The sequence below is a fragment of the Argopecten irradians genome, chromosome 6, assembly GCF_041381155.1.
Source record: "Argopecten irradians isolate NY chromosome 6, Ai_NY, whole genome shotgun sequence".
In the NCBI taxonomy this organism is placed as follows: Eukaryota; Metazoa; Mollusca; class Bivalvia; order Pectinida; family Pectinidae; genus Argopecten; species Argopecten irradians.
In genome coordinates, this window is record NC_091139.1 from 44,214,200 (window position 1) to 44,228,550 (window position 14,351).

A 14,351-nucleotide genomic window follows, 5' to 3' on the forward strand; every position below is an offset into this window, starting at 1 on the left:
ACTGTAAAACGTTGAAGGGTGGCTCAAAAGATTTAAATTTTTGGCTTGAATATTCAGGGTATATGTAGTGCGGTGTATGGCAAGAACAAAAATAATGATATTGTAATTTTAATTAATAGATGACACTTTATTAGATGACAGTTTATAACTTACAATAGTATATGTTTTAAATATTTTTTAATGTTATATTAAAAGCTCCCATATATGTCCCTCAAACAAACATCAAATTGGCATATACACATGTACTGATATAAGTGATTGTTTTTAACTTAAAAACAAAAGAGTTCCGCAAGAAATTTGGAATTTTACAGAATTAAATGGGGTAGATAAAAGTCAATTAGCTTGAAATTTTGTTTTATATTGTAGTTAGCTAGATAGCATATACAGTAGGGTACAAATATATATATTCTGTCATAAACTGCACTCTAATAAACTGAGTTTAAAACAAATCATTTTCTTACAGATTGCAAATGATAGAATACTGAAAATTTTAAATCAAGTTACAAAACTGAATACATTCATATCTTTCCCAATTCATGCATATATAGTTAAACTAAATTACATAGTTATAAATTTTATGCTATTTATATCTTTAAACATTAATCATACATTTGAAATTTCTGCTGTCGATAAAATACATTATTTATAACTCATTACATATCAGTTTATTTTAATTTTCAAGTTGATAATAAAACGGTGTAAGTGATTAATGACCTGGTTAGATAATTAAGACACGCTGCTTTATACAAGTGAATTATATACAGCTAAATTGTTTTAGACAATTTTAATGTACTCCAATATATTCTAAATAGACAAAAAGGTTTATTAGGTAAGAAATAGGCTAAATGGTTTGTATGAAAATTTTGATCAATTTTAGATGAAAGAAACGGATACTAACATTTCATGGAAAATAATTTCTCTGATTACTAACATTTACCAGTATAATAAGATCAGTGTAAGTCTTGTACACTTTGTTTTCACAGTATTCTGTCCAAGACTTAATTGTGGTAATATGATAAAATTTAAGAAATTTAAGTTAATAAACCATTCTGGATAATACTGGTACTTTGTTGTGAACATTTTAGTTCCATGTGGAGAGACGTATCAAAATTATATAGTTTTAAATCAAAGTTAATTAAAAAACAAAAATTCAAGTTTTAAAACTTTCAAAATGATCATGAAAATGAAAGATGAAAATGAATTTTTCTTTGTGAGATATAGTTATTGATATGTTTTGCTGAGTGTACAATGCACATGTGGCGGGGCTCATCAACCATGATATATACTTTTTATACCATCGGAGTTCTCTGATCATGAAGAAGCTTGTGAATACGAGGAAACGAGATGCTGACTTTTGTCCATTATGATTTGTCAGAAGATACTTAGTGCTAGCGACTAGCCAGTAGTTTATATATAATAATGACCACTCTTCTACCCAATCTAGACAATTTTGACACCTTAAAATGTCCTCGGATAGGTTGGGACTGTCAGCTGATAGAGAGGGGCCATCATCTGTGGTAGGCTATAATAGTTAGTTGTGTAATTGCTCGCTAGTTTTCAGAGCCCTTTTTACATGGGATAATTTTAGGATTTTGTCTGTAATGGTTCAAGGTACCCATCGCTACAAATCACGTCAGTTTCTGATCGATTTGTCTGTCCTATATATCACATTGGGATGGCAAGGCTTCGGGGTAGTGTGTTTTAATGTAATGGTATATATATATATATATATTTTATTTGTATTTTAGACCGAAAAGTCAGTTTATATCCATTCTCTTTAATGTACATCTGTGTAAAAAAAAATGCATACAGAATTTCTAGTCCATCTATTATAGAATACCGTTGTTCCATAAATCCTTGATGGTATGCAGAAGATCAGTACTTCTTTTTTACAACTTCTTCACAGTCTTTAATAAAGGGAATAAAGTTGTATGGGTTTGGTATAATAATGTTAGATACATGTACGTGTGATACATATGCGTGGTTCATGTTTTTTTAGTTCACTGATGTACATGTTTTCATATACTCATTATGGAAAGCTGCGTTATAACCCATTTACTTCGTAATACTTTGAAGTATAATGCCTGCATGCAGGCACATGTTACATCGCATCATCATATTTAAAGGGATGACTTGACCCTATAAGGGGCACCTGTTGTATCTAATCGACAAAATCAGGACTACATGACTTAATTGTACAACTGGTCGTCAGAAAAAAGCCCATTTCATACTCTGTATTCTGTAACAGAAATATGTTAATTATATATCTGTAACATGCATTTATCTTATGTATTGAAAAGATTCTTTTGGACTAGAAACAATAAGCATGCGTACGTAATGAGATGTTGGAGTGAAGTCTCCCATTATATTTAAAATGTCAAAAATAAAACTGAAAAGAAGTATGGAAGTTTGCAGTATCATTCTATATATATATATGCTATTGTAAGTTTGAACATTTATGACCTTTGTCCTTTTACTTTGTCTAATATTGATGACGTTGTCCTTTCAGTTTGTCTGATAATAATGACCTTTGTCTGATATCAATGACCTTTGTCCATTTCAGGATGAATTCCACCCCTTCATCGAGGCGTTGCTTCCTCATGTGAAGGCTTTCTCCTACACATGGTTCAACCTCCAGGCAGCAAAACGCAAGTACTACAAAAAACATGAGAAGCGTATGTCAATGGATGAGGAACGCAGGGTAAAGGAAGAACTACAGGTAGGAAAAGTCCTGTAAAATTGGCTTCAGTGAGCTCTATGTCTGTCAATATTGTTTGACTCGAATTTGTGCCCAAGGCCCTTAAAAAGATTGGTTTTAAAAATGTTCTGGAAAAAATGTCATTTTTACAAAGTGGAAATGAAATCTGTTACAAAATGTAAGACAGGAATAATTTTGTAGTGTACATACATGTGGTTATATGAGTGGGTGCAATTAATACAAGTCTGTAACAGAGTTAGAGTCAGGGTTCTATATGTACAAAATAAATTATTGAGACTAGCAATATATGGGCATTGTGCTCGGTAAGACAATCCCTGTAAAGGATGGGTTGTATTATAGGGGAAGGGACACAGTAATTCTACTAATTACAGTATTAGCTGGCTACTCTGGCTTTCCTCCACATTCTAAATCTAACCTTTAATTATAACCATTAAATTAAAAGGTCCACATATTTCTGTTACACAATATAAATATTTGTGTATATTTATTAAGTCTTTCAAATAATTCTTAGATAGTTATAGTAGATGCATGAAATTATTTAAAATGTATGAGCAATGATTTGTAGACTGACACGAATCATTGTGTGGTGTCAACTATTATCAGAGTAAATTACAATGACTTGAAGCACTTTAGAGCTTTATGGGCAGAATGTAAATTCTTGTATCACTTGATGTGTTATAAAATTTAAAAACTTCTTTCATTTGGAGAAGTTGTTTCTAGTTTTTGCTAAAATCTGATTTTGTGTTTGTTGGTGTATATAAATGGTATGTGGAATATTTGTCTATGAAGAAGACTAATCCAGGCTTTGGTATAAAGGTATGCACTTTAAGGTTATATCATTACAATATACGTCTAAAATATCATTACATATATGGAAATGTAATATTGATTTTTTTTAATGTGACCTGTTTCTGAAGATCACTTAGAGTTCCCAAACTTTAAGAGTTTATTTAAATATTTCTGATAATATACTTCAAAATTTAAAACAAAATTAGCATGAATGCCTAAAGTGATGGAGATGGAAGATTTAAAATCAGAAAACATGTATATCAAAACATAGAGAACTGTGTATCATGTCAAATTTAGAACTTGGTACTGACAAAAAGTTACAAAAAATTACATGCTTCTTCACATGGATCAATATATCTCCACATAATTTATATGTTGCTTGTCAAAAACTACCCATAAAAATGTTTTCTCTGGAGATTGTCTCGTACACGTAAAAATTAATGACTAAACATTAGCTTATACATGTCTACCTAAATAGCATTTAAGTCCTGTAAGTCTGAAATAGCCCATTCCCTTGTTCTGAATATGCATATACATTAGGTTTTTTTAAGTTGATGAATATTGGAGCTAAAGAAATTGCATGTGTGTCAAACATTTTATTCAGTTAGGGTAAGTTTAATAATTAATACACTGTGCATACAAGTGTACATGTATGAAAATTAAGTTGTATTTAATAAATAAGAAAGGGAAGTGTAAGAACTTTTGAATATTTGTGGTAAATTTTAAATTATTTTTATATCCTACTAAAAGCTTGGTCATTAAAGGGATTGCCAGATTTTGGAGGTGGAGAGAAGCTGGTATACCCAGAGAAAAACCAGACATTTCAGCACCTACATGGCAGCTACCTGACATGTATATGGGATTCGGACTTGTGGCCCAGAGATGAAACGCTAGTGGGAATGTGATGAAACGCCTCACCACCTGACCACTGTACATGTGTCCCCTGCATAAATATTAAAAAGAATTAAACAAAGCTGTAATAAGTCTATCGTAGGGAATTGAACGGAGCTGTAATAAGTCTGTCATAGGGAATTGAACGGAGCTGTAATAAGTCTATCATTTAAGCAATAAACTGTTACCAGATTGGACATACAGTTGATATGAAGCCCATCCGGAAGGAAGATAAATAGAATGGCGCCCGTTAGGGCGCCATGAATATTTATCTTTCGGACGGATGGGCTTCATATCAACTGTATGTCCAATCTGGTAACAGTTTATTACTTATATTTCCATTACGATCATTCAAATTCAAAACTATACATGTATATCTTTTGAATTTCCCGCTTGCGCTAGTGTTGACGTCACCAAGTTCAATAAACGGAACAGCCATAGCATCAGATTCTGAATATAGTTCAACACAAAACGGTTTGAAACAAGCTAACAAATGAAAATTATGCGATAATATTTTTTATACATGTTATTTTGTCAATACGATAATACCATTAGATTTCATAGACCGCACAACTTTAAAACCACTTTTAAAAATATTTGACCGTTATGTATAGGCGTAAGTATACAGTGTATACATTCTCAGTGACGCAGCAAAAACGTCAAATATTCATACGCTTGACCAGATTGGAGTTCATAGCCAGATATTGCCCATCTGGTTTAACATAAATTAAACGGGAAACTGAAAGTAGAATGGAAATATAGGGAATTAAACGAAGCTGTAATAAGTCTATCATAGGGAATTAAACGAAGCTGTAATAAGTCTATCATAGGGAATTAAACGGAGCTGTAATAAGTCTATCATAGGGAATTAAACGAAGCTGTAATAAGTCTATCATAGGGAATTAAACGAAGGTGTAGAAAGTCTATCGCAGGAAATTAAAAGGAGCTGTAATAAGTCTATCGTAGGGAATTAAACAGAGCTGTAATAAGTCTATCATAGGGAATTAAACGGAGCTGTAATAAGTCTATCGTAGGGAATTAAACAGAGCTGTAATAAATCTATCGTAGGGAATTAAACAGAACTGTAATAAATCTATCGTAGGGAATTAAACAGAGCTGTAATAAGTCTATCGTAGGGAATTAAACGAAGCTGTAATAAGTCTATCATAGGGAATTAAACGAAGGTGTAGAAAGTCTATCGCAGGAAATTAAAAGGAGCTGTAATAAGTCTATCGTAGGGAATTAAATAGAGCTGTAATAAGTCTATCATAGGGAATTAAACGGAGCTGTAATAAGTCTATCGTAGGGAATTAAACAGAGCTGTAATAAATCTATCGTAGGGAATTAAACAGAACTGTAATAAGTCTATTGTAGAGAATTAAACAGAGCTGTAATAAGTCTATCATAGGGAATTAAACGGAGCTGTAATAAGTCTATCTTGGGGAATTAAACAGAGCTGTAATAAATCTATATCATAGGGAATTAAACGGAGCTGTAATAAGTCTATTGTAGAGAATTAAACAGAGCTGTAATAAGTCTATCATAGGGAATTAAACAGAGCTGTAATAAATCTATCGTAGGGAATTAAACAGAGCTGTAATAAGTCTATCGTAGGGAATTAAACAGAACTGTAATAAATCTATCGTAGGGAATTAAACAGAGCTGTAATAAGTCTATCATAGGGAATTTAAACAGAGCTGTAATAAGTCTAACGTAGGGAATTAAACAGAGCTGTAATAAGTGTATCGTAGGGAATTAAACGGAACTGTAGTAATTCTATCGTAGGGAATTAAACAGAACTGTAATAAGTCTATCATAGTGAATTGTTTAGAATAGTTTAGGAATTTATTATTATGTCACAGGTTTTGAAAGCTTTGATTGATTGAGTAGATATTTACGATATGCACACTGCATACATGAAAAGGTGTTTTAATCATTGATGGTGACAGGTCATGGTATGGTTTGTGTGGCTTGTTATGGAATGTTGAATGAGGTCTCTAAACATGTACATATATATTCATCCTATTTCCATGTTCTTACATCAAAATGTGGGGAGGGGAGGCACACGATGTCCCCCATGTCCATGTATGATAAAGAATCCTGCTGTGTCTGTCCCCCACCAGTACATTGCAGGTGAAGGAATTCATGTCCTTCATTCATTTCTAGTTTGTTGATATATTTCCTTATCATAAATACCATCACATGACCTCCTTATACATATGTTACACTCCAGAGAAATGACTAGTGTGTTTATTTACAGTAAATTACTACACACTATTACAGGATGATATTGGTGGTCACTAATTGTGTGGATTACGGTTTGTGAAATTATTTGTGTAAATTACAATAAATGAAATTATTTTTTGTGAATTACGGTACGTGAAGTGATTTGTGTGAATTACGGTATGTGAAGTTAAATTTGTCAATAACAGTAGGTGAAGATTTTGAAAGTAAGACAAAGTTATAGTATCCCAGAAATATTTGATAGATAAATTTTTATCGGCTATAGATTAAATTAGTATTTTCATAACTTTTTATATGAAATGATAAATTACTGGTAGATAGGATAGGTGTAGATAAATATGTACAGACAGCTGTAGAGTTAGTCAAAATAGATTCTAATTTCAGTTTATGTTAGATCTAAGTGACATGACCAGGAGATATACTTGTAAAATGCTGGTCTTACTCCGTTAGTAATATGTGTATACATTAGCGTAAGGATGAGAACATATCTGATGCTGTGGTGGCACATAGTACAGTGACTAATAATATAACACTGCCACTCTTGGTTATGAGATTAGAGTTTTGGTTACTGTTCTTTTATTTACAGCTAGTTATATATATATGTATAGAGTTGTTTGTCATTTAAGGGTGTGACAGGTGAAAGAGATGGAGGAAAACCAGAGTTATCAGAGAAAAACCACTGACCTACACATAGTGGTCATTATCACTGTCCCACATGGATTTCAAGGTGTAGTGCTAGTGGTATTACAACACCTTGACCGCTGTGGCTGCTGGATATCAGATACTTGATGTTTTATGTCCAGTAATGACAGTAGGTCTGTGGTTTTTCTCTGGGTCTGCTCTGCATAGCATACCTCCAATATCAAAATCAGTTAGGCTTGTCCTGCCATTTAGCTGGTACTAGGTCGGGTATGTTGGGTTGTAATAACTCCAGTATGTAATTAGATAAAGTCATTAAATGTAACCTTCATGTGAAACTCAAAATGACAGTTCCTGTTGTGAACGAGTTTTTTTACAGTGATTTTCTTGTTCAGACTAGTTATTAGAGATTGGATAAGGAAAAAACTTCTTAGATCATACCAGGTTACTTTGCATTTGATAGGTATGCAAATAAATTTAGATCTTTGCAATTGATAGGGTATGCAAATAAATTTAGATCTTTGCAATTGATAGGGTATGCAAATAAATTTAGATTTTCAAGAGCAAATAATAATATTTGTTCTGTATCTTTCATGCTCTCTTACCTTCAGTGTATATATGTTTCCACCTACACTTTGATTGCTTGTCATTAGGGCTTGCTTAGGTGACAGGTTTGCACTTAGTACCAAAAGTAGATCACAGTGACCTATATTTCCACCACTGACCTACATCAAAGAATATTTTGTCCATGTCCTTATATACGATTTTATGCTTTACATATTGCGGGGGCAGTACATTGAAAATTATAAACTTTTGTGATCTATATATACCTTATTACTTTCAGAACGAAAAACCGGAAATAAAACAGAAATGGGCTTCAAGACTTCTGGCAAAATTGCGGAAAGATATAACTCAGGAATGTCGAGAAGATTTTGTGCTTAGTATAACAGGGAAACGACCTCCGGTATGTGTAAGCAGTAACCCTGACCAGAAAGGGAAAATGCGTCGGATCGACTGTTTACGGCAAGCGGACAAGGTTTGGAGACTGGATCTAGTGATGGTTATTTTGTTTAAAGCGTTACCGCTGGAAAGTACTGACGGGGAGAGACTCGAAAAGTCCCCCGATTGTATGAACCCTACATTGTGTGTCAATCCGCATCATATTAGTGTTTCTGTGCGAGAATTAGACCTCTACCTGGCTAATTTTATTCACAGCTATGGTAAGTTTTGTGAACACTTCTAAGGTGAATGGGATTCTTGTCAATATTTTGTGCATGTCTTTCCATTCTCCGGTCTAGTGCCATACAGATAAATACAAATATACAGCAGCCTCCCATAAATACACATACAATGTACCATAATCATACCTGTAAAATAGAGATAAATACAAATATACAGCAGCCTCCCATAAATACACATACAATGTACCATAATCATACCTGTAAAATAGAGATAAATACAAATATACAGCAGCCTCCCATAAATACACATACAATGTAACATAATCATACCTGTAAAATAGAGATAAATACAAATATACAGCAGCCTCCCATAAATACACATACAATGTACCATAATCATACCTGTAAAATAGAGATAAATACAAATATACAGCAGCCTCCCATAAATACACATACAATGTACCATAATCATACCTGTAAAATAGAGATAAATACAAATATACAGCAGCCTCCCATAAATACACATACAATGTACCATAATCATACCTGTAAAATAGAGATAAATACAAATATACAGCAGCCTCCCATAAATACACATACAATGTAACATAATCATACCTGTAAAATAGAGATAAATACAAATATACAGCAGCCTCCCATAAATACACATACAATGTAACATAATCATACCTGTAAAATAGAGATAAATACAAATATACAGCAGCCTCCCATAAATACACATAAAATGTACCATAATCATACCTGTAAAATACAGAACTAACTTAATTTGACCTCGGCCCTAAATAGGACATCAAACCGTTAAAAAAACTTACAGGAATGTCAGTGACAATGACAACTGGTTGAAATTCAGTTGCAGTACCCAAAGTGGGAGTACTATGTTCCAAACTCATTATTCTTATTAGAAAACTTACTAGAAAAACGTACATAACTATATAGTGGCTGTTATTGATTATGGTATGGGGTTTTAAGTGATTTTACAAGATTTGGTGAAAAACAGAACTTTTCTCAAGATCAGCCCCATTTAGCACATCTGTAGTTGTTCAGGTCAGATTTGTTGTTTTAGTGACCTCCTTTGAGGACTGATGTCCCATCCTCTGCTGCCTTAAATACCTTGTAGGTTTTCTCTGTTGTTCTAGAGCCTTGGTATTGCTTTTGTCCTGATGAAATTCCTTCCTATAATTGTGAAAGTAGGAATTATCATGATCACTTTGCATACATTCTGATAATGCATTTTGCCTTGATGCTCTTTATGCACGCGTTGACATTAATCCTATAATGGCAGAAGAAATATATATCCTTCCATGTCAGATTATTTTGTATTACCTTAATTCAAAATAGCTTCGTGTGAAAACCATGAGAGCTACACAACTTTCCCTAATTGTCAGTAATAAGTATGTTTTCACAACAGACCAGTTCTTAGAATGCTTATAAGTCGTGATGCTGAAAGTTGTAATTGTATTTGGGAATTGTCATTAGTTAACTGGAGATTGATGTGCTACACGTATGTCTAGTCTGTGACGGAGGTGATATATATATACACTTTACCCATTATCTCATGAGAGCTCCAGGTTATCAGCTAATGTAAGGCCAGGACGACATTTTATGAAAGACATTTTATGAATATTACGTCATCATTGAACATGTATATATCTCAATCAATAGGTGAAAAATTAAAAACATGGTGATATGGGCATATTAGCACATGCATTATTATATGTGTTAGCTGCCTCAATAGCTCATAATATGTAATAGCTTATCACCTATGTGTTCAAGGTCGTATATGAGAATTCATGGACATAAGACATTTGTTATATAGGATATTTAGGTAAAGAAAGATTATATGGCACAAAGGTGTTGTTGTATTAAATATTAACATGATTTATTTTATTGCTGTATGCTTACATAAATCTGCTATAGGTGATAGGGTATAGAATATGTACACACTATCATGTTAGAATGGCCAATGTGACGGCTGGCCTATTGTTCGCTACAGTACACGCTACCAGGAATTATTGGCTGCTTAAAATCATAATTACGGAGTAATAGTTTGGTAATTATGGTGTAATAGAAGGCTGTCTCTGTATGAAAGCCCTGGGTTTAATGGTCGTTTGTTTACATAATACACAGGTGTAGTGAGGAGGGGTTCGGATCTTGGCTGGAGCTCTGTAACTCTGCATTCAATGTGTAGGGCTGGCCATTTCTATAGTAATAGCATGTTAACATGTTTTACTATGGGGAGTACGATATGCTGGTTAGAAATGTAGGCTTACCATCACATGTATTAGAGAATAAAAGGCTAAAAATACAGAATGGCTATAAGCTAGTTTATTGGATTAAGTGTTGTACCAGCTGACCTTGATTATCTGCCTCCTTTACTCTCGGCTATCATCTTGTACAGGTAAAAATGCATCTACCTGTTCTGCCAGCTAAAGTGTGTCACGCTGGCAATTTGTCCATCGGTGTATGTTATGCAAGAGTTATTATTTGGTTGTTGTATACTAATCCTGTTTTCTTCTTAAAGAGGGGGGGGGGGACATGTGCATGTGGAGATGTTTAAGCACTTTGGGGCTGGTTCTCAGAAAACTCCTTATCTCTTGTCAGTTACTATTGTTACATGATATCATATGTACAATATTATAAGTAGTTGTTATTATCAAATAACAAAATCTGAAACCTCGTGTAATCATTGCGATGAAGGTCATCAATTTAAGATTGAATACTCTTGATATATTGAGATTGTATGAGTTAACATTCCTAGTATGCTGAATTGCTTGATACTTTGATAGACAGGATCATGTTTTTGAAAGAGAAAGAAAGCCGGAACACCCAGAGAAAAATCATCAATCAGCAGTCAGTACCTAATACATGCCCCACATAAGGATTTTGAACTTGTAATTATATATAACCAAGCGGCGGATCGGGCTAGTAGTAATATACTCTGGACCACCTTAACCACTGTGCCACTGCCCAGCTCCGTATAGGATATCAGATATCTGAACCACTCTTATCAATGAACAGTCTCTTTGGCTTGATATGATTAATTCAGCTGGCCTATAGGAAGCGACTACATTCTTCCCCTCTGTTCACTTCTTTAATGATATCAACTTTAGAATAGAGAATATTTAACCATCCAGAACTCTATAATTCCTGTAAGTTACGACTAGTTATCCTGGTCGGTTCACGATTTACCAGGGAGTAGCCATGTTGGACTGTGAGCTGGTAGAGTAGTGCTTGTGTGTAGTACTCACACAGTAGTTAAGGCCCAGTACGTACTATACTATAAAACCCAGTACTCACAAACATACACAGTACCAGAAGTTGTCACTAATATACATATACACATGTTACTTTAGTACCTTGTAACAGATACCGTATAGATGTTCATAAAACATGAAACACACACAACACCAGATACTGTAAATGTCCATAAAACGTCAAGTCACACCCAGTACCATACACCCTAAAACCGGTATCAAGTATCATAGTGGTCCATCTTTTCTGGTAATTATTTCTAATTCAACACAAGAAAAGCTCATAATGAACTAGTACATAAAAATCATCTGAACAAAAAGTCCATTATATATAGCATTGAAACTTTCATGTGAATTGTTTTTCTTTGGTTTCCAGTTCCGGATCCTAGAGCGGACTATGTAGATTTACAGATGAGCGAAGATATCAAAGGTAAGCTGACATAACAATTAATATATCTTAGTTATAGAAATCTGGCCTATTGTTATATAGGTATGTATACAGATGTCGGCTATCAGACAGAAGTACTGACTATTGGGGCCTGTTTTCTGTAAAAAAATAAATTGAATTTTATTGACCAGCGAGTGCAAAAATTCAGTTTTCACCTTCTTTTGTGTCTGATATGGCAGTATATTGTGAAGATATTTTTTGCATGACCGTTTATAAGTGGGCATGCTGTCAGAATTATGTGATTGTTGATGGTGATGGGTTTTTGTACAGCAATAGTAAAGTGAGGACCGTAGAGGGATATTATACCCCTCTCCCACCGATCTACCTTCTCCCACTGCTATATCACAACCACTAAGTACTGTGAGGTAAAACATGACATTTACTGTGTTACATGTTCACGTAATAGCTATATACATATACCAGGCTTTTCACCATTGATTTCCACAAATACACAATCCATACATATGTAGGTTGCGTCAAAACATAGACCAGGTTTTTTTTTGCATGCTCGAATGAGAAAATGCGGTCATATATATTTTGGAGATGAAACAGCTCTGCAGAGAATTTTCTGTTTGATGTAACTACGACCGGCTAGACCGCTGGAATAGTTTCCATGGGACATTCAAAGACAAAAAATAAGTTTGTAATGGGTAGCATTTTATTGCTACATCTATACAAATTAGCACATTGGGGATATTTCCTGGTGTTTTGAATATTATGTATGTATGCGGTTTGGAATTATTGCAGAGCCAATGGTATAGGGGTAACAAAATGGCCACTGTATTATTGAGGGAAGAGGAGGCTGGGTGAAGATCTGATGATTTGTGGTCAATCTCATCGGATAAATAATTTCTGTTCATCGTGTGGTACAGATTTCAATGCTAAACAAAAATGGAGGATTTATTTATTCACCTATAAACATACATTTGACCTGTTTTGATTATTGTATAGTTGTTAAATTGTGTAAGGAGAAAATTCAGCAATCATCTCATTGATACTATTATGCGTTATATTTTGCTTTGTTTGCAAATTTGTCAATTTCTAACAGCAATAGGCAATACAACGAAAGTTGGCCACAAATAAAGTGAAATTTAATTCCCATTAATAAAAGTAAAAGTACAATATTTCTCATATCTAAATGGCTCATTAAAGAATTTGAGGGATGAACATGTTGAAATGAATGGAATTACTGGTAATGGCTGAAATATCTGTAGCTTAAACAAAATGAAGCTCAACACATGTGTAAATAATACTGTTAAATAAAAATGAATATTGAAAGCCTGATTTTGGGATGAAAGGACAGACCGTGTATTGATGGAGACCAGATGTTGATGGACCAGGGTTGTACTAATTACAGGTAGGGGAGGGGCAGCAGCCTTAATTGGCTTCATCACTCAGTACATCTAGGCTAGCTGTTTCTATCATTAGCCCAGCCACAAAGGTCAAAAGGAATAGAGTTCATTGGTATTTGCAGGGTTAAAGGTCACCAAGAATACTGGCCAGAGGTATAGCACCATATTTGTTTTAGATGAAGGGGGAGGCAATTTTTTCTCAGGTTTAACCTTAATTTATTTACATACTTGGGAATATAATGGGTTCATAGGTCCTTACCTAAGATTTGAGTTCAAAGGTTCAGATATTAGGTCACAGATATTTAGATTTTTTTTTAACTTCTTAACACCTTAAGATTAATTTACCTGTAATTTTTACCTGTAAATCCTTAACAAATTTTTAGAGACTTAACCATCTTATATAGTATATATGTCTATTATTGAATTATTGAGCATTAAATAAAGGTATTCATAATTTCTGTATTTCTTCCAATTAATTTATAGCGCTTAAAGGGTTAATGCTTTCTTATATAGAGAATTTTATATCAAGGATTATGGAATTTTGATATCTTCAATTCTGAGTGGGATTATTTTGTAAGTGTGTTTGGATTTATTTATGAATCTGGGCATAAAACAAATGAAGAGAAAATCAGACATAGGAGCTAGTTTAAATATTTGTACTCGGCTGAACACATTGCTGTAATATAATGCTATCTTCCTGTAGATAAAACGTCAGATATTTATTTTATTTGCTGTAAGATGTTGGGAATGATCTAACAAGTAATAAAGCTGTTTATATCAATAAAATTCATATTTCTAGTACAGTCAAACAATTTA

At 33.6% G+C, this 14,351-nt stretch overlaps 1 protein-coding gene across 1 annotated transcript in view; it reads left to right on the plus strand.

The window, feature by feature from the left end:
- The window catches only part of LOC138326007 (nuclear factor 1 X-type-like), an 88,691-nt gene that overhangs the window by 7,387 nt on the left and 66,953 nt on the right, over window positions 1-14,351 (plus strand). The window contains exons 2-4 of the mRNA XM_069272087.1: window positions 2,564-2,719; window positions 8,127-8,502; window positions 12,112-12,165. Coding sequence (XP_069128188.1) covers window positions 2,564-2,719; window positions 8,127-8,502; window positions 12,112-12,165 — 586 coding nt within the window. The remainder of the gene's footprint in view (window positions 1-2,563; window positions 2,720-8,126; window positions 8,503-12,111; window positions 12,166-14,351) is intronic.